This window comes from Vicugna pacos, chromosome 16 (assembly GCF_048564905.1).
Source record: "Vicugna pacos chromosome 16, VicPac4, whole genome shotgun sequence".
Lineage (NCBI taxonomy): Eukaryota > Metazoa > Chordata > Mammalia > Artiodactyla > Camelidae > Vicugna > Vicugna pacos.
Window position 1 is genome coordinate 1,228,575 of NC_133002.1, and position 22,084 is coordinate 1,250,658.

Genomic DNA, 22,084 nt, shown 5'->3' on the forward strand with positions numbered 1-22,084 from the left:
AGTTTTTGCTGAAAAAAAAAAAAACATGCAGTTGAACATCAAAAGATTACTGCTAATCACAAAAATATGGACATCTCAAGTTAATGCTTATAGTGCTTTTCTATGTATGGGAAGATGCAAGAGTCTGGTGGGCTCATTGAAGTTATTCCTTAGCTATGCATCTGAACTATCCAGGGCCAGGATTCTGGTTTTCTCCATCCTGAGTTCCCCTCACCATTAAGGTACCAAGACACCATCAAGGTACCATCAAGCCACCATCAGGGGTGGCGACAGTAGCTGATGGCTTGATGGCAGGCAACATTCATTGTTTACTGAAGTGGCAGCAACATTTGTTGTCCTCAGTGTGATGATCGAATGAGGTACTGAATGTCAAAGTCTTAGTGTAGGGTTCAGCCCAGAGTCCACATACAATAAATGTCAGTATCATCATTGTTGAGAAGCTCTGTAACTTTCTCCTAGACAAGCCCTCCCAGGGTCCCTCTGCACAGGCCCTCCTCTGTAGCCCCAGGGTGAATGGGCATCACTCCTTACCCTTTTCTGAGGATGCCGCATTCGCTGTAGGACCATCCAGCCCACTTCCCTTTGCCTTCCCAATTTTTGCTTTTGTTGGTCTCTGATAGTCCAATCTTGGATTCTGGGGGTTGTGGGCAGGTGAGGGGCACTGGAATACAGAAGCTGCAACCCACTTTCCACAAGAAATGTCCCCTTGGCTAGAAGACCAGGGTGTGCACCTGGTACTAAGTTATGGCTCTATTACCAGAGCTGGCCTTAGGCAAATCATCTCTTGGCCCAAAAAGATGGCCCTTGTGAAAAATTGCCGGGTGTTTGTATTTTTATCCATTCATCTAGTCAAAGAATAGTACATTTTCTGATGTTGGATTTTTGCAATGATAAACAAGGGAGAAAAAATCTCTGCTTCTCTTGTAGGAAAGGAAAGGAGACACCATGGAAAGCGGGCTCAACAGTGATTTTTATTAGAGTAGAAGAGAGAGGAAAAAGCTATAATCAAAACCCCTGCAGCCCCCATTGGTGGGCTTCACTCTGCTGCACAAGGCTTCCTCGCTACCCTCTCCTGTTCTGGAGGTCCTGGGTCCACCAGCCCACCCTTTCCAACTGGTAGGAAGGCCACGGGGTGGAGGGGAGGGCTGTGGTTTCAGTTATTGGTTTTAATGAGTTATGCAGGTTAGTAAAATGAAGCAGCATAAATATTTGCCATCAATCCCCAAGGCAACCTTTGCTGTGCCCACAATTCACAAGGTCTGAAGACATCCATTCCACAATGAAAAGTAAACGAAAGAGGGGGCCTCATCCTGTTTCAGCAACATCCGGGCTGGTGTTTATCAAAATGCTTGCTGAAAAAGAACAAGAAAATAATGTTAATGTGATGGTGATGTTGATTAAGAAGAGAAGGAGGAGGTGGGGAGGGGAGGAGGGGGAGGAAGAAATAGCTCTCAAGCTGTAATTTCCTGAGCACTTCCCAGTATATGCCAGGGCAGCACTATTTTCTGTGCACTGACTTTTTCAACGCTCATAACAGCCTCACGGGGGAGGAGCCCATATATTTTACAGGTGAGGAAACTGATAGAGAAATTAGGAACTTTTTCTGGAAGTGGACTCACAATCTGAATGATATCTGACTCCAAATTCCAAGTTGACACATCCCTCCAGCTATTATTTCCTTGTCTAAGTGGACGTTGCCTGGAGCGAGGCATCTGTGGAATCCTCTGTTTTGCAGAAGCAACACCACCACCACCACCACCACCAGAGGTGGAGGCATTGGTCGCCCCTTGGAGGGCACTGCCCTGAGGCTCACTCAGCCCAGAAACCCCTCCTGTCCCCCGGCCTGCACCATGGTGGTAAGTGCCTGTGTTCATGGAGTCATTCACCACGCGCCAGGCTCGGTAGATACCATCATCACCCCAATTTACAGATGCAGAAACGGAGGCTCAGAGAGGTTAGGTGACTTGTCCAAGCCAACAGAGCAGGAACAGAGAGCTGAACCCAAGTCCACTTGATTCCAGAGCCTTAGCTCCCAGCTACAACACAGTTCTGTGTTCTGGGAGAAGCCAAGCGCGGGCTTCCAATGCTGCTGCCGGGGACGGACAAGCTCTGACCTACAGCAGAGCTTCAGAGGCTGGAGGGACCAGAACAGGATGTCAGCCCAACTCCTATCTGCCAAAAGCAGAACTTATGTCCACTCCTAGCAGATGCCCCTCTCGCTCTTTGTTAAAGCCACTCAGAAGGACCATGACCCCCGCCAACCACACACACATACACACACAGGACCCAGCAGTTCTGTACGCACAGAGCATGCAGGATTTGGAGTTGTCAGAAGACACGTATACCAATCGCTGCCCAGCATGAGTTTGTAGCTCAATCATGTTGATTTAGGTCCCCTAAAAACCAGAGTTAAAATGCTTGTCCGGCGAAGACACAGAGGTGTTAGGAGGCCCAAATGAGAGATTTTGCTGGATAGCACCCTTTGTGATGGCGTCACAAAGAGCAGTCCTCTAACGGGAGCATTCCTGTGTCAGTTCACAGCAGCACAGAGTCAACAGCAAAGATACAAGATTTCTCTTAACCACAGATGACCAGCTACCCAGGTATAGCCTGCCCCGCATCATCCGTACACATTACGGTGGAGAAATGAAATTCGCTAGGCTTAACCTCTGAAGGGATGTTGCCTGTTACCTAGCGGGATTTGGAAAGGGGGCTAGGAGATGGACACAGACTGTGAGGGAAGCAGCAAGCAGCCTCACGCGAGAACAAAGGTGCAGAGGTGGGGTGTGCAGGGAACACTGAGCCATCCAGTTTAGGGGACTGACAGGGCAAACTCAGGGGAAGAGGGAAGACGGGGCGGGCAGGACAGTCCCAGGAAGGCCGTGGGGAGGCAGTAAAGAAGTTGCTGATCCTGGTGCCCACGGATGCCGACCCACCTGGAGAGACCCAAGTCTCAACAAGCCACACTTCAGATTTTTATTCTAGAGAGACCCTTTCTGGGTGGCAAAGAGGGTCATGTCTCTCCTCCATCTGGGACCTCTCGGTGACTCAACAGGAGTCAAGCCCCCAGGTGGATCCCCAGTGCTCCTCCCAACCTGGCTGCCACCCACCTCTCCTGCCTGGCTCTCACCAGTCCCCAGCCCACAATCAGCTAACCCACTGGTTCCCCCAATGCCATGTTCTCTTAGGCTCTGAGCCATGCGTGTGCTGTTCACCTTGGTCTCCCTAAAACAGAAGGCCCGGGAGCGGGAACATACCGGAGGTGGTCCCGAGCTGCTTACACCGGATAGACCACATTCCTGTCACAGTGGGGCTTACAGTGCGGGTTCAGCCAGTGCTCCAGGAACTGCTCCTCCGCGCGGTGCTCCAGGCCGAGCAGATGGTGCATGTACTCCTGTCAAAACAAACCCACAGTGAGGGGAGGCTTTTATCCACGGTGACAGCGGAGACAGGGAGGAGAAACCACCACACCCGGCCTCTCGGTAGGGAAAGCCTGCCAGGCAGACCCACTCAGGAGCAAAATAAAGAAATCTGACAACCCTGAGTGCTGAGAGGGTGCGTATCCAGGGGAACTCATATACACTGCTGAGGGAGAGTTACCCGGAGCAAGAACTTTGGAAAACAGTTGGCTGACTGCAATCCAGAAACTTCTTTTTTATACCCTAGAGCAATGGTTCTCAAAATTCATCAGGCATCAGAATCACCCAGAAGGCTTGTTAAAACCTACAGATTGCTGGGGCCCCACCCTTGGAGTTCCTGATTCAGAGCGTCTGGGGCGGGGCTCCAGAATTTGCATTTGTAACAAGGTCCCAGCTGGTGCTGGTATTCCTGGTCACTTTGAGAATGAGAGCAGTCCTTACATCAGGACAGGTGTAGAAGAATGTTCATAGCAGCAATGAATTTGGTAGCAAAACACTGGAAACACAGCAAATCTCCATTGACAGGAGGATGGATAAATTATGGTACGGTCACACGGTGGGATATTATACAGCAATGAACATAGATGAATTACAGCTATACACAACGACATAGACGAGTCTTTGAAATAACATGATGACTGAAAAGAGCAAGTCCAAAAAGACCATTTTTATAAAGCTCAGAACATGCATAACTATATTATTTATGGTGACCCACAACTGTGATAAAAATCATCCTTTTTAAAAGGCAAGAGAGAACTGTAAGAAAGCTGGAGATGCTATAAACAAATAAAACAAACTTTAAAGCCCCAAAAATGGTACTAGGGGCAAAGGGGTATTTTTGTAAAAACAGCCTGGCAGTTCTTTAAGCTGTTAAACATAGTGATCTTATGACCAAGCAACTGAATATACAAGAAAAATGGAAGCAGAGGTTCACACATAAACCTACACACAGATGTTCACAGCAGCATTATTCATCATAGCCAAAAGGTAGACGCAGTCCAAATGTCCATCAACAAATGAATGGGCAAATAAAATGGAACATGTCCCCGTACAAGGGGCATACACTATTTAGCCATTAAAAGGGATGAAGTAGCAACACATGCTACAACCCAGATGAACCTTGAAAGCATTAAGTGAAAGAGTCACAAAGAACCACATGTTGTATGATTCCGTTTCTAAGAAGTGTAGCTGGCTCTCCATGTTGATGTGTCTCCAGCAGAGAACGGCTGGTTGTCCCATGCCACCCATCTCTGTGACCAGCATCTCCATCCACTCAGGGATCCAAGCCAGACACGGACCACAGTGTCTCCCTCCAACTTATCCCAAGACTGAGCGGAAGGACTTTGAGCCTGTGTCTGGAACAGTTTTCAGATGACTTCCTCCTACTCTGCCACTTCTGTGGGTCGGGTGTCCACTGTTGGCAACCTGCTCGCTCCTCCGTCTGTCGCTCTGCCTCCCATTCCACCCGCCCCATGCCCCACCTCCCCCCATCATCTCTGCTCCACCCTAACAGAGTCACCTGTCCAAATGGAGCCCCCAAAGACCACTGCTCCCCTCAGGCCTTGCCCAGCACCGCCTTCCTGAAAGGAGGCAAAAGGTGATGACTGACTACCCCGTGGGCTTGGTCTGCAGCTGTGGATAATGTCAGTGTAACCAGCAAGCGAGTACATGGGATCCGCCACCTCCCATCACTCTTCACGACAGCAGAAAGAGTCCCTGCCCTCCTGCCCTGGTCCACGGTGGTCACTGACAGCTTTGTTGATCTCAGAGCTTCTCTAGAACCACAGTTTCTCCCTCAGACGGCTCACCTGATGGGACTAGTGCAGGGACCATTCACAGCCAGGTGAACAGAGTTAAGAGAAGCACCAAAGAACATTCCAGCACCTGGGGACCAGCAACAGAGAACAGCCATGGCCATGCCTAGACGTGCAGAGCCCCAGGGACGTGGGGAGCCTCAGCAAAGCAGGCATAGATGGGGGAAACAAATACCCCCTGCTTTCTCTCGTCTTGGCCTCCAGCTCCTGCCGAGCCCACGAAGAAGTCAGCCAGCCAGGGAAGGAGGTGATGCGGTTCATAGCGGGTTAGTCTCCCAGCTGGCAGAGCAGGGTGGAGGATGGATGGGGGACAAGGAGCGGAAAGCCAGCAGCCAGAGCAGGACGATGGGGTCTGAAGAAAGGAGGAAAGAGCACAAATAACAGATGTCACCGATGTGTGTTGCAAAGGAGCCAGGCACTCAGGCTGTGCACTGCACTCATTGGCCACTAAGTACACTGATCCAGCTCAGGGAGGAACAGTTGCTCCTTTGCATGTGGTCATTGGCTCTCCCTCTCCTCTCTCTCAGTTTGTTCTTGCTCTGCCTCAATCAACAGGAATGTCACTCCCAGGTTTCCTTCTGTTCCGCAAAGCCAGTTCAGGCTGTGAGTTTCCCGTGTGTCATTTCTCGTTGCAGTATCTCATATAAATGATGTATCAGAAAAATGATAACTCAACAGGATACTTCTTAAATGAAAAAGGGAAGCATTACTTCTCTTGTCTTAATTGGTGATAAAATTCCCTCCCTTCTCTCCTTTCGTTGTCTCTCCATCCCTTGGTGCAGACAGAGAAGGGGCCAGTGGGCACTGCTCAGAGTACCAGCAGTGGTCTCCACGCATCTGGTCCTGGTCCCACATGGCTCCTGTGTGCTTCTGGACTCCCTCGCCCTCCACCCCCACCATCCAAGCAACCCCTAAATCCCATGGATGCTCCTGGATCCCTTCTCCTCATCTGCATTGCCTCTGCCCCGTCTCAGTCCCCGGCCCTCCCGCTGGACCCCTGCCACTGCCTCTGGAGGGGCCTCCCTGCCTCTCATTTTAGCTCATTCCACCCTCACAGCTGGGCTGGGGTTTCATTTGTTTGTTTGTTTCTCTTTTTAATAGACTTTATTTTTCAGAGCAGTTTTAGGTTCACAGGTAAATGGGGCAGAAAGTACAGCGATTTCCCACGTACCCCTGTCCCCACAGACGGCCAGCCTCCCCCGTTACCACACCCCAGGGTGGTGCATTTGTGACAAGAGATGGCCTTACACTGACACATCGTCATCACCCAAAGTCCACAGTTTACACTGGGGTCGCTCTTGGTGTTGTACATTCTGTGGGCTTAGACAAATGTGTAATGACATGTATCCAGCATCATAATATCACACAAACCAGTTTCACTCCCCCACAGATCCTCAGTGCTCCAGCTGTTCATCCCTCCCTCCCCTCCAACCCCTGGCCGTGACTGATTTTTTCACGGCCTTCATAGGTTTGCCTTTTCCAGAAGGCCGTATCATTGGAATCATACTGTATGTAGCCTTTGCACATTGGCTTCTTTCACTTAGTAATATGCTTTTATATTTCCTCCATGTCTTTTCATGGTTTTCTTTGTAGCCTGTTTCTTTTTAGTGCTAAGTAATACATCCATAGTCTGGGTGTAGCAGTTCATTTATCCATTTACCTGTTAGAAGGACATCTTGGTGGCTTCCCAAGCTTTGGCAGTTATGACTAAAGCTGCTGTAAACATCTGTGTGCAGGTTTTAGTGTTGCATATAAGTTTTCAGTTCATTTGGGTATAAATACCAAGGAGTGTGACATCTGGGTCCTATGGTAAGAGGATGCAGAGTTTTGTAAAAACTGCCAAACTGTCCTTGAAAGTGACTGTACCATCTTGCATTCCCATCAGCAGTGAATGAGTTCGTGTTGCTCTGCATCCTTGCCAGCATTTGATCTTGTCAGTGTCCCGGATTTTGACCATTCCAGTGGGTGTGTAGTGGTATCTCATTGTGGTTTTGATTTCAATCTCCCTGATGGCCTATGACATGGAGCATCATTTCATGTGCTTGTTTGTCATCTGTGTCTCTTCTTTGGTGAAGTATCTGTTCAGGTCCTCTGCCAAAGTAGCTTTTTAAAATATAAAAAATAAAAAATGTCTTTATTGTTTTTTTAATCACAAGAGTGATACATATTACTGTTTGGTAATTATGTAAAAATAAAAAGTTATAAAGAAGAGGGTGAAAAACCCATTGTTGTTGGTTTTTGCTTGTTTTATCTATCTCTTTATCCTGCTGAAAAGTTTTTTTTGTTGTTGTTGTTGTTTTTAACCTACCCATGTTGCTTCCTCACTTAAAATACTTAAGTGGCTTCCTCTGGGCTCAGGAGAAATTCCAGTTCCTTAAGGTGGTTTGTGGACGCCCCAGGATCTGGCCTCACCCATCTCCTGAGCCTCTTCTCTCACCATCAACCCACTCGAGCTTCCAGCTCCATCTTTCCCTGGATGGGCTGCCCTGGCACTGCTCTCTGATCTTAGGCTGTTCTCTCTGCCCAGAACACCCCTGTGCCTTCTCTTTTTCCTGTCTCACTCCTACCTGACTTTTTAGCAGTTTTCAGCGTAGATGTTTCTTCCTCCAGGCAACCTGCTCAGATTCCTTGTGACCCCAGAGCTTCCTGGACTTCCCCCAGCACAGCCCTGGTCACTCTGTTTAGCAGTGACCTCTCCCTGACAGGAGGGACTTCATTGTCCCACATCAGATATTTTAGTGGAGGTGCTATGAGGGTTGGCTCACTGGCACGTGAACTTCATGTTTCCCCCTAAAAGAGATAGAATTGATTTTTAGTATCTTTTTTGGAGGGAGAGGGTTGGGGGGGGTTAAGTAGATTTATTTACTTTTTCAGTGGAGGTACCGGGGATTGAACCCAGGACCTCGTGCATGCTAAGCACACACTCTACCACTGAGCTGTACCATCTGAAATAGAAATGATTTTTAATTGGAGGATGTATGTTGTCGACATGACCCTGAAATAAGTCTGGGGGCTGAAATTATGGGAATCATTGCAAAGTATGCATGGAACAGTCCATATAAACACATGTAGGTGTAACCCAAAGCCGCAGACTATTAATCAGAGAAGTGACATTTCACCTTGGGAGAGACTAGTCATATTTGGCAATATCTGTGTAAGATTATTTTGGCTCGTATAGATATAAAAATCCTAAATCATGAAAACCTTCCTAGAGCATTGATAAAGCTCTAACAGGCAGTCCATTTTAGAACTTTCAGTTTTTAAGTTTCAAGAAACTCCTCTAGGAAGTCTGCATCCTATATTAAATGTAACTTTTTAAAAAATTTTTAATGACTGGGCAAAGGAATGAATTATGAGGTGTCGAATTTTCCTGAAGTGTGTTTTCCTTTCCCCAGGACCCATGCTGTTCGAAACTGTTTTGATTATTGTCTTTTTATTTAACTCATCAAAATGTACCCTGCGTCCCGGGCAGGGAGTCTCTGGAGCATCCAGGAAGGGACTGGGCTCCTGGTGGGACCCAGAATTCTCTGGCAGCTTGCTGGACATGCTTTGAGTTTGGGGCTGAATCCTGCCCTGCCTTACCCCATCGGAAGAGTCTTTAGCCAGAAGAATGGTAATTGGGAGGAACAGGAAGGCAGTGTGGAGTCTTGTAAATAAGGAACAAAGACTTCTCAGCACATAGCTTTACTTATTCAACTGTTCCGTGTAAGCAGCTCACTGAAGGATCTATCTTCTTGTCTGCCTGTTTGCCAGGCAGTGTGGTGAAGAGGCTAAGAGCTTCGGTCTGGGTCTGGATCAGGGTGTGGTTCAAATCGAGACCCTACCAATACTATGGCTTTACCTTTCCAGCCTCAGTTTGTCCATCTGCAGTATGGGGATGGCAGTGGCACTTACTTCACTGTCTTGCCAGGGTTAAATGAAATGATATAAATAAAGCCCTGTGCCCAATACATAGTCTCCATTTTCCGCCTCTAAATCCATTCTGTCCCCTCCTCCACCAGGCCCTGTGCAGTGAGAGGCTAAACTAGATGGACGGCAACCAGACTTTTGTTCCAGTTGAGTTTGACGTCGGAGGTGCCAGCAGGGGATTACTGGTAGGAGGGGAGGAGCCAGGGTATGTCCTCCCCGGGTACCTGCCCCAGGAGTCACGGCAGGTTGGCTGCATCCGTCCCCTGAAGACCCAGCTTCTAGACGGCTGCCCTTCCGGTTCTGGGAACCACAATTTTCCCTTCTGCCTCCATGCCTCGGGGCTCTTAGCCCTGCATCCACTATCATCTCCTGTCAGTTCACCATCTTCCTCCCACACCTTTGTAAAAAGTCTCTTTATTAAGCTCTCCTCAGTTAATTTTGGTTACTAATAGATACGAAGAGCTGAGCAAGCCTTGAGGTTGTGGGCGGAGCGTCTCTCCCAGGAACTGGTCCACAGGAAACTTTCAGTAAATGCTTGTTGAATGAAAGACTGAAGCCCTGGTCTTCAAAGCATGGTCTGTGCTCCCCTCGGGGGTACATGATGTCAGAATTGTTTTTCGAATAATACTGAGACATCTGCCTTTTCACTGTGCGTGCTGTTGGGTAAAACGGATGCCTTCGTAGGAGCCAAGGTAGCGACATCGAACGATCCCAGCGGTCATCATATACGTCATCCCACACTCGCCGTTCAAATAAATAAATAAAAATAAGATGTTCTTAAAATGCCAGTTTCGCTGAGGCTCGCCCTGGTGACGCCACAGAAAGTGACCAGCGGGAGCAGGCAGGCAGCACTCCCGCTGCAGGATGGCACAATATGATGATTTCCTCAGGGAAGAGGATTTGGGGGATGGTTGGTGTCAAGGGTTGAACTTGACTGAAAGGCTGTTTTATCCCTGTTTGGCAGACATCTCAGAAATGACTGAAGTGAGCCAGTCACTTCCACAAAACAACTGACAGTACTTGTTACTAAACGATAAAATTCGAGCTTTCAAGGGGAAGAACTTTGGAAAACTTATATTTGCGATCATGAACCGGACAGCTTCCCAATACTTCGACTCTTCTGATGAGAGAGGTGGTGATAGGAAAGACTGTCACCCCTGATGTAAGCATTTTATACACCTTTTATAATTACATGCGTTTTTCCATCCTGAGCCATTTAATCCCTGTCGCTCTCAGCCAAACACCCAACTGGCTTTTTGATGAGCGTGACCAAGGTATACCGAGTAGATGGCTTAGTGCTTGGCACATAGTAGGGCCTCAACAAAACTCCCCAGAGAAATGTACAAACAAGTAAGTGAATAAATGAAATGACTGCTCTTTCTCATAATCTTGCTAAGTCTTCCTCGGAAGGTTCCTGGGCATTTATGTCAATCTAATGGCCCAGGCCAAGTGCACCTTAAAAAGCATCAAAGAGTAATATACATTTCAAACTTCTAAATGGTGGCTGAAATCACTATTGAAGAAAAACAACCCAAACAGACACACACCGAGAGAGAGAAAGAAACAAGCCCTGGTTTCCATGACATTTCACTATTTATTTAAAATGCTAGGGAAATGAATACGCCACAAAGGTCTAAAAGCAATCATTAGTCAAAGATGAAAAGCCAAACTGCAAATCTGCTGAAAACCACAAATTCAACAATTGCGTTGGCCGAGTTAGAAATGACCCAGCATTAATGATAATCTCAAATGTTCCTGGATCAAGAAAGAAGGGGTAGATGGAAAATAAGTTTTGATTTTTTTTTTCAGTTTCCTTTCTTCGAGGGGAAAAAAAATTAAAGCAAAACAAAAACCAGTATCTGCGTTTCGTGTCCAATGCCAACTGCAATAATTTAAGTAAATAATTTCTCAGTAGTGAGAGCAGAAATTGGAAGAGGTTCTTATGATGGTACTGGAGAGGTGTGATAATGAGATTAAACAGCCACCAGAACCTGATCCAAGCTAAGAATCATAAAGTGGACAGTTACTTTATCAAGGTGGGATCTTTTTCCAAGAAGGCAAAATCTTTCCAGTGACATTTGCACAGAATTAAAGGTCCATCAATATTTGGATGAATTATTTTGCTCATTAGTAAAAGCAGTGTAATCATATGGGCAGAACTTAACTCCACGGGGCCACTAGAAGGCTTAGCCCATCAGTGATGTACACAATTTACATCTCAGTCGCTCTGAACTGGGAACAAAAGGGTAATGGAGTTACTACACACATTTGTCAAGGGGCTAAATATGAAAGCGTATTTTACAAAGACGACTTCCAATAAAGCTAATATGATTTATACTTGCCCAACTAGAACATTCCTGAAAGGAATACAGGCCAAAATGGAAAGTGTATTCCCAGGGCACACAAGCGCTTACGAATACAATCACAAAAGACATAATTTTAGCTCGGATGTCATCTTTTTAGAGAATTTCCATGGTTCACCCCCGTAGTTGGCAATCATTTCTTCCCTAATATTTGTGATGACTAAGAGAAATTTAATGAATTTAAGTGAGGCAAAAGAGAAGATTTCTTTGAAATAACCTCCAGGTTCTACGGTAGAGTTACATCCTACAAAATTTCTCCCCTGGAGAGAAGCAAAAAAAAAAAAAAAGGAATGGAAATAAGTACATGAGCATTTAGTAAATGTCAAATACTGTGCTTGGTGCTGGGACCCAGAAGTGAAACAAATGATCCATCTGCTCAAGCAGTTTAGAGCAGTCTAGTAGGAGAGACAGATTTTTTTTTTAAGTCAAAAATAGCAGTTCTGTGCTGTGAGTGCTAGACCAGAGAGATTCTCTAATTCATGGTGGGAGGGGAGGGGCATCAAGAAGTCCTCTCAGGGGGAGGGGAGAGCTCAAGGGGTAGAGCACATGCTTAGCATCCATGAGGTCCTGGGTTCAATTTCCAGTACCTCCTCTAAAAATAAATGAGTAAACCTCATTACCTCCTCCCGCCCCAAAAAAACACCCAGCAACAAGAAGTCCTCTCCAAAAAGGCATCATTTTGGGTGAATCTCTACCAATGAGTAAGAATAAGCCAGGGAGACAAGAGCAAAAGAAACCAGTATAAAGGTGGGTGCTGTCAGGGAAGAACTTCAAACACACCATTGTTCCAGACAACCTGCTTCCCCTCTAGGTCTCTAATGCCCATGAACGGCAGCAAGGTGTCCACGCAGACACCCACAAGGCATTTTTGATCCCTGATCCTCCCTCACCGCATCCACTCCTCCAGCCCCAGAAATGGCCGACTGGTATCCAATTTAAAGTACCATAATCATGCTCCCATCATATCTTTACCTTAAAACCTCTACTGGAACATTCTCCTGGAGGACAAGAACATACATTGTTTTTAAAAAAAAAAAAACACTTTCAAAGAGCAATGGGATGATATATAATAAAAGCTTTAAAAATGTTCATATCCTTAGATTGAGTAATTCATTTTATTGGAATATAGCCTTAGCAAATAAAATATTAAAAGCACTTTAAGAACAAACATATTTAGAGCATTGTTTATAATAGAAAAATAGTGGAACTAATCTAACAAAAGAGGGTACCTCACTATTGTTATGGTTATTAAGAGCTTATAATAATACAGGGAAATTTGTATGTTATAATATTAATAGAAAAACCAGGATATAGAATTATAGATAGAATGTGATTATACTTTTTTAAAAATATACACAAAATAGACTGGGATTTCAAAATTGTAGAATAGATAAACAAGATTACACTGTATAGCACAGGGAAATATACACAAAATGTTATGATAAATCACAGAGAAAAAAATGTGACAATGAGTATGTATATGTCCATGAATGACTGAAAAATTGTGCTGAACACTGGAATTTGACACAACATTGTAAAATGATTATAAATCAATAAAAAATGTTAAAAAAAATATATATACACAAAAAGACTAAAAAGAAATACATCAAAAAATGGCAGTGCTGTCTCTGAGGAGAGGAAGTAAGACTACACCTAATTTTCTTTTCTTCTTTTGACTCTTTCTTGGTTTCCAGTTTTTCTATAATAAATATGAATGGTTTGCATTTTTACTGGTAATTATACAAGTAATGCATGAACATATTGTTACTATTTAAAATTCAAACATCAAATATAAATTTCCGTAGATCACCACCTGCAGTCTTCACCTCCTTAATGAGATGACGCAGTTAACAGTCAACTGATCATATTTCTAGAATTTTTTCTAAAAATTTACATGCACATAGATGTACCTCTATAAATGTATAGTATTGTTTTGTGAGTAAGTACTAGGAGGGCAGGACCAACTCTGGGGAGACAGAGAAGGTGACACTGAGGGTCACCAGGAGAGTACCAGGCAGAAATAATGGAGAATGGCACTGCAGGCAAAGGGCATCCCTTGTGAAAAGATACTGAGACCAGGGAGAGAATGGCCTATTTGAAAAATAATGAGAAGTTCCAGACGGTTGGAGCATAAATGGCCTTGGAGGAGTGGCAGGAAATGGGACACAGTGGTGGCTTGGGGCTGGTCTGTCTCCCAGGCCTTCATCCTATAAGCAGTGAGGAATCACAGAGGTTTTTGTTTTGTTCCATTTTCAGAAATATTTATTCAGCTGCTGCTTTGTAAAACAAAACAAACAAACAAAAAAAAACAAGAAGAATGAGAGCCAGTGTCCTCACTAACTGTCAAGCGCTGGGCTAAGCCCTCTGCATGCCTTCTCTCACAATAAGCCTGAGGTACGTTTGATGATCATGTCCCATTTTATAGATGAGGAAATTGAGACTTAGAGAGTTTAAGCAACTTGACCAGGATGTGAGAGTCAGTGAGTAGTGAGCTAGGATTCACGACTCAGCACTCTGCTGTCCCTCTCTTAACCCCTCTCCCGTGTTGTTCTTGGTGAAAATTAGCCATATGTTTATTAAAAATGAAAAGCTGAGCATACTGTATTGAACAGTGTCCCCCAAAAGTTTATGTCCACCCGGAACTGGTGAACATAACCTTATTTGGAAACAAGGTCATACTGGATTAGGGTTGGCACTAAATCCAGTAACTGGTTTCTTTAGAAGAAGGAACTTTGGATACAGGGACACACTGTGAAGAAGACCATTTAAAGACAGATGCAGAGATTGGAGTAACAGTCCTCCCAGCTACAAGCCAAGAAATGCCGAAGATGGCCAGCAACCACCAGAAGCGGGGAAAGAGACGTGAGACAGATTCTCCCTCCGAGCATGCAGAAGGAACTGACCTTGCCAACTCCTTGACTTCAAACTTCAAGCCTCCCAAACTGTGACAGGATAAGTTTCTACTGTTTCAAGCAATCCGGTTTGTGGTACTTGGTTACAGCAGCCTTGAGAAGCTAATACACTAAGTAATAGCAAAAAGTATGAGAGTAAAAGTATAAATTTGCCCCAAATCTTATCACTGAGAAAACATTGTCATTATTGTTTGGCAGCATATCTCCATATACATATACAGATAGAAGAGTAGATGGGGGAGTTTTCTTTTAACACTTTATTTCTTTCCATTTTGAAAGTTGCGTGTGCAAAGTCTGATAATATCAGGTGTTGGCAAGAGTCCAGGGAACCAGGTATTTTTATGCACACTCCTGGTGGGAGTTGGTAAGTCGGTCTGGCGATTTGGCCATACCTATTTCAAGTGGAAGTATGTAAACCTTCTGACTCAGAAATTTCATTTCTTACCATTGAACTCAGCAAAACAGACATGTGTACCAGGCTCTTCATCACTGGGAATAACTAAAAGGTCCACTGTTCCAGGAAGGGCTGAGTGAATAAGCTGTAATATGTCTCAGTGCATTCTGGCTGCTGTAACAAAATACAGACTGAGCAGCTTATAAGCAACAGAAATTGAATTCTCGCAGCTCTGGAAACTGACAAGATGTCAGCGTGGTCAGGGAAAGCCCTCTCTCAGGTCACAGACTTCTCACTGGGTCTTCACATGGTACGTGAGGCTGGGGAGCTTTCTGGGGCCTCTTTTATAAGGGTGTAAACCCCTTTTGCAATCCAAATCCCTCAGTAGCAGCTCCCACTAAGTACAGAATGAAAGCTCACCCCGCTGTGACAGCCAGGGCTTTCCAATCTGGCCCCAGGAGGACCTTGTGTGGCCATCACCTGGCCCATATGTCTGAGATACTGGAGAGTCAAGGACAACAGAGAGGAAACTGGAATCCAGACTTTCTGAAAAAATTATTCTGAGAGGCCTTTTCCGAAACACACACGCATATGCCTTAACACGTACACATACACACACAGAATCATACACACACCTTTACACAAACGTTCACACACACACCCCCTCACACTCATACAGTCACACACACACATATACCCCCTCCCACACACACCCTCACAAACATACATGCACATCCTCACACACGCACAGTCATACACAAACCCTAACATACACATACTCACCATCCACACGCACACACACACGGTATCTCAGTCCCCAGTGCACAAGATGGTGCCCATCCCCAGCAAAGGACCATCTAAGCTGATGGTTTGCACAAAGAAAGAATAGAAGGTGGTCTTGGCAAAAGGTAAAGATCAGGGAGGTGTGGCTCCCACGGCCAGAGGTCCCACCTTGTGGCCTACTCACTACTTGCTGACAAACATGGGGTCACTGTGTCCAAGGCTCACATTCAACAGTGACGCAGGCTGAGATGGTTGCGATGTCAATCGCTCAGTTAAAAGGGATAAATTGCTTCTTTTTACATGACAGGTGACTGGTGTTATTCATCTTGCTCTCAGTAAACCCATGAAAAGGAAAAGTCAACAACAAGGTGCACAGGGGGACCAGATGCAGGGGCCGCAGGGCCAGCATGAGGCGGGAAGGTTTTAGAGACGCCCCTGCATAAGCCACTCCAGGAGCTTCAGATAAACCCCTCTGGTCCTTTGCCAAGTGCATGTCCGTCTGCTGGGGCTTTCCCAGTTGCTGACTGGCACCAGGAAACTGGTCGTCCTCAAACTCTAGCCATACCCTAGAATATGAGACCTGAGGTGAACCTTCTAGCCAGATTCTGGGCCAAATTCTGCAGTTCACAGAGAAAACTGGGCTCCAGAAAAAGGAAAAGACTTGTCATCTTCAGTCCAAAGCCCAAAGTCCACAACCAGTTTGCGCAGAATACAGCCCAGAACCACCCTGGGGGATCCCTCTCTTCCCACCTCACCCACTCCTGCACTGCCTGCAAATTCCTCATCCTTCAAGCCTCAGCTGGGTGGTGCCTCCTCCAGGAAGCCTTCCCAGCCACCCTCCCCCTTCCAGCAGAGCCCGAGGCTCTCTCCTTTCAGATCCCGTGGGCCAGATGACCTCATTAGTGAACTGGAATTAGGACAGAATGCTCTGGCTCCATCTCCACGCAGTGGACATGAGCATCTCAAACAAAAGATGAACGTCTAGTCTACGACCTCAGTGCCTGGCGCTCTGGAGGGTACCGTCAATGTAAAGTGTAATTAAGTGCCCATCCTGGTCAGCAAGGCCACCGTCTGACCCTTTCAGTCTCTCTCTCTCTGATCTGTGTCTAAACAACTATCCCATTTATTCTCCAGATCACTCGGTTCAACACTTAACTGCTTTCTAAATGTGTTCCCAGCTGGACTGCAGGAGCTGCTGTTACCCATGGTGGGTCTCCCCACAGCAGGCCTGGCCCGGTGGTTCTCAGCTTGGCCTGCACATTGATACCACCTGGGGGCTCTAACCCCCCCCAACCCAATGCCTAAGCCACACCCCCAGCCACCCCTCTGTGAATGGGACCACAGGCATCAGATTTTTAACCTCCCCAATTGGTTGCAGCATGCGGCCAAGGTCAAGAAACACACTCCGAGAAAAATGTGATTGCAGAAAACACTTGTTGATTCAGCCAGTACTGTGGGTGTGTGGATTTAATTGTGAATGACAGTGCAAGAGACACACAGTATAAGAGAAAGAGGTTGTTCAGCCTTGTAGACAGGGTTCTTCACCCTTAGCATTATTGTGTTTGGGGCCAGATCGTTTTTTCTGTTGTGGGAGCTGCCCTGTGCATTGTAAGATGGGATGTTTCGCAGCATCACTGGTCTTAACCCACTAGATGCTAACAGCAAACACGGCCACCTCTCCCTCCCAAGTTGTGACAGCCAAAACTGTCTGCAGACATTACCAAATGTCCCTGGGGATGGGGGAGCAAAATCACCCCTGAAAGAGAACCACCAGTGTAGACTAGCCAGCAAATCGTGTATTGCTTTTTTTTTTTTTCCCCACATTTTAACTGTAGGTCACACGGGCACTTTTCCAAACTTGGCGGAGTGGCTGATGATTCTGGACACAGATCAGTGCCTTGGGGAGGGACACATAGGACTGGGCAGGAAATGGCTGGTGGGGTCAGCAGTAGGTTCTGAGGCAAGAGAGAATCACAGAGGCGAGGTCAGATAGATTCAAGGCAGTTAAGATGGGTCGGTGGCAGTCAAGTCTATAAAAGATGAGCCAAACCAACAAAACCCCATAAGCCAGATACTCGGTAAAACTGCAAAGTCGGAGGCAAGCAGAGGGTTGTCACAGATAAAGGCAGGTGATGACCAGGAGCCAGGAAGAGGGGATTGGCCAGAGAAGACCTCAGAAGTTCCGGGCAGGGGCAGGCCACACCAAGAGGCAGTTAGGAACAAAGTCTAGCACTGAGTGTAGCCTGCCCGGGAGGAGGAAGGAAGCTGGAGGCAAGAAACTGAGCTGTAACATCCATCCCTACCTGCTGCCTGAAGCCTAAGACACCACAGCCAGAGCTCAGAGGAGCCCGGGCGAGATGCTGGCAGAGGAAACACCTGCGACTCTGCTGTTGATTAGAGCCTGTCTCCTGCACAACTGGAGGGGGCCTGCTGCTTCCCAGCTCCTTGAGCCAGCCTCTGCCAGCTCTGGGGCCCCCAAGGAATGGCCCCCCTAGACATCATGCCAAAAACACAAAGAGCCAGTTGGAGCCCCCCAGGGACCCTAGACCCAGGCACCCTGCTCCCCATCAGCCTCACCCGCCCCTGGCACCTTCCTTGTGCCCCATGCTGGTGACACCATGGGCTTGGTTCTCCCCAAATCTTCCCCATTCCTTCTCAGCCCTCGGGATGCTCCACCTCTGCCCACCTCTGAGCACTGGCATCCTCAGACTTCAATCCTGGGCCTCTTCTAGATGCTTCTCAAACCCTCTGTCAACAGCCTGAATCTGCACCCTTGACCCCTGATCTGAAACACCTTCTGATTGTCCTCCACCGAACACAGGACAAAGTCCAATGTACCTGAACCCTCTTGCTCCCCCAGTCCCCTTCCAACCTGCACTTAGAGATTCGAACCACCTCTGATTTCTTTTACCAAAGAGGGCAAAGCCACCTCCACTCTGTGCAACCTGAATCCCTTGCTTCGTTTCTAAGCCAGTCTCTGAAACAGTCACTTGCTGACTCCTCTACGTCTGCCAGCAACTCTAAGCAGAGACCCAGGCAACTGCCTGCAGCCTCAGCCCCCTGCCCCGTCCCTGGTACTTAACACTCAAAGGAGTAGTTACTTCTTGCCAGATACTATTTTAAGTGCCTGACTATGAATTGCTGTATTTTGTAATCATAGTTATTTTATGTTATTATTTATAATAATACTATTTAGTACATAGGTAATAATATTTATTGTAGCCCCCTTTTTATGGATGAGGTACAGAAATGGGAGGAAACTTCCCCAAAGTTACACAGTTTGAAAGTGGGGAGATTCAAACCCCAACAGTCTGAGCCAGAGCCAATACTTTTCAGTACCGTGTGACACAGTGCTGTAATGAGAGATGTTTAAATAAACTAACCAAATTGTCCACATGATTCTGCAAGGAGAAAAGGTCAGTGCTGCTGCAGATCCTCTGAGCCTTGCCACAAAGATGCTGTGAACAGAGGGTCAGCGTGGAGCTGGACTAAAGTGGACACAGGGTGGGAGACCAGCCTGGACCCCAGACACGGCGTCACAGACACGCTGACCTTGCCTTGGTCCTGCTACTTACCTTCACCCAGCTGGGCAGAAATACCAGGAATGTCAGCGCTACTATCGTGGGCAGAGGAGGCGAGCCAGGCCTGAACTGGCCTGAGGCCAGGGTGGCAGGGCCTAGTAGCATCCATCGCAAGTCACAAAACAAAGGCAGAGGAGGGGGCCCTGGTTCAGAAAGACTAGGTGGACACCACAAACCCACACAGCAGAGCGGAGGCCAAAGACCAAATTCAGACACGAGGTGAGTGCAGAACCCCACTGGCAGCCCAGACAGCATCCCTGGCCAGGGATGCTGGTCTAGCCAGCTCGCCAGTGCCCAAGGGAAGAGAGAGAAGGGGTTGGCACCAGCCGCTGGGTACCCCTGGTATCCCGTTCAGGGGACACCCAGCAGACTACTCAATATCCTGGGAATGCCAGCCATCTGTCTTTATTTTTTCATTTTTATTATTATTCTTTTTCTTTTTCTTTGAATTTTTTTGAAATAAAGTTAACATACAATATTGTATTAGTTTCAGGTGTACAACATAGTGATTTGACATGTATATACATTATGAATGGATCACCATTTATTATTTTTTTTTAACAGAGGTACTGGGGGTTGAACCCAGGACCTCGTGCATGTTAAGCATGCACTCTTCCACTGAGCTATGCCCTCCCCCTCCACTTTCAATACTGTGTGAACAGCAGGGGAGTGGAGCTGGCACCTCCAGAGGAGAAAAGAGGTGGGTAAGAGGGGGACATCAGCCTACACCTGAGACTCTGCAGAACCCGCGCTGGGCTGGGCCCAGCACCTCACTTCGTTTCATAATGAACAAGCATTCAAGTGATCTCCCTCCCTTCAAACAGCCAGAGCCCAGAACTCACCCGCATGGGCTCATCCGGGAACCCGGGTTTGCTCGGCCTGTCCTGGCGCCGGGATCTCAGGAGTTGTTTGGCCTGCTTTTCCGTCAGAATCGGAGAGGCCTCTGGGAAAAGTCAGGAAGGGACGTTTAGGGACTCCCGGCCACACAAGTCCCTGCTCCATCTCACAGTCCAAGGCAAAGGATCTGCAAGTCCAATTTCAGTCAGCACACAAAAGTTCTTTCACAGGAACCTGTCCCAAGGGATGAGGCATTCCAGAGGGCTCAGAGAGGAATTTTAAATTGTTCCTAACACGGTTACCTCAGAGTATAAGCTGCAAAACTGAAACATTCACCTACTTCAATGGCCCATTCCTTTAAACGTGGGTGTTAATCTAATGAATATGTTTCATAAAACATGTTTTCTTCAGTCCTCTGGTCACTGTGTTTCTTGTCCCTTAGGGTAGCTTTGGCGGGATTCTTTTAAATTCCCAGTACACTGAATCAAGTTAAAGTTGTTATTAGAAGATATCCCTTGACAATAAGTTTATGTTAAACTTGATCATCATAAATGATCCTTCAAGGAGAATAGTATAATAAAAGCATATCAATAAAAAAAATTTTAAATATATCAAATTTTGATGATCTCCTATAAACTCTAAAAGATGGTATCATTGAAGATTTAGCAGCATTTTTGAGAATCAGTGTTCAAATATGTTTAAAGATTACAAAAAATAAATTATCCCTAATGATAGCAATTCTGGGAGCCTGCTCTTAGGGAGGAAAAAACAGAGGCATTGAATTATTATACATTACACAGTATTTGAAATTTTGAAAAAAATACTTTAAATATATAAAATAGACTTATTCCAGTTTATCATGCCTGCGTAGATTTCAGGGGTTAATGCTCACCTGAGAAGGAAGTCAGTAAAATGAGAGACAGCACAGACACAGATAATCTCTTCATCCTGCCTGGGTCCCTCTCTCTGCCTGTTGCAGAATGAATCGCCTTCCAGTGAGCCTGCCTATTTGAAGGAAGCCACATCTGGCCCAGAGACTGTTTATGCTTTGACTAACAGCACTTAGGGCATGATGCTAAATGCTTCTGATGCTGAGTTTTCAGTATGATCGTGGAAATATTTTCCTCTGAATTCCTGTCAGTTTTCATCCTGAGGAAGGAAACAATCTGTACGACTTTCAGAGCTTGAATTTGAGAAAGCAACACGTGACCATCATCGCATTTAAACACACGTATCTATACATCATGGAGTAGTGTGTGTTTATGTGTAGCTCCAGTTTAAGCTCCTACTGTTTCAGCACATTTGCATATCTTATGACATTTTCCCAAAGCCCATTCACCAATCTAACTTAACCTTCCTGATAATTTCAGAGGGAGGCAGGGAAATTAGCAAGGGGTCTAATGAGGGGGAAAAATTGTCTTCAGCTGACCTTGGAGCCAGATAGACCAGGGCTCATGCCCTGGCTCATGTCTTTCTAGCAATGTAACCTTCGGTCAATCACTTACTCTTTCTGAGCTTCAGCTTCTTCTCCTGTGCAAAGGAAATATCAGTGCCTCTCATGTGGGGTGTGATTAAGGATGAGGAGAAAGGGACCAATGGCAAGGCAGCTAGCACTCACTACTCACCATTAGCCATCTTCATTTCACAAAGAAGAAAGTGAGGTTCATGGTGGAGGAGGAGATAGCTCAGTGGTAGAGCACGTGCTTAGCATGCATGAGGTCCTGGGTTCAATCCCCAGTACCTCCATTAAAAAAATAAAATAAAATAAACCTAATTACCTCCCCTCTTCAAGGAAAAAGAAAAGGAAGTGAAGTTCAGAGAGGTGAAATGATGTCCAAGGTCACACGTTATAGGTGCTGAAGTCAAGCCAAATTCTGCTGTCTTTAAAGCCTAGCACCTTCCCAAAAAGGCTTTGTGTAGTATGCTGTCAGGAAGGCTGTAAGCAGCCTTACTCCACATTTAAGTTGATTTTTACAAAGATAATAAAACCTGAAGTCTTTAAAAATTCAACTCAAAAAGTAAACTAAAAAACATTACATAAATAAATTAGTAAACATATTATTAAAATTTGT

General features: G+C 46.1%; 1 protein-coding gene across 1 annotated transcript; it reads right to left on the reverse strand.

Annotated features, from left to right (window-relative positions):
- Window positions 1–948: 948 nt before the first annotated feature.
- On the reverse strand, window positions 949–21,812 carry C16H17orf67 (chromosome 16 C17orf67 homolog). The gene is made up of 4 exons (XM_072940157.1): window positions 21,638–21,812; window positions 20,018–20,118; window positions 3,258–3,394; window positions 949–1,352 (listed from the first exon to the last, which is right to left on the reverse strand). The coding sequence occupies exons 1-3, from the start codon at window positions 21,651–21,653 to the stop codon at window positions 3,278–3,280; spliced, it is 234 nt and encodes a 77-aa protein (XP_072796258.1). The 5' UTR covers window positions 21,654–21,812; the 3' UTR covers window positions 949–1,352; window positions 3,258–3,277.
- Window positions 21,813–22,084: the final 272 nt, after the last annotated feature.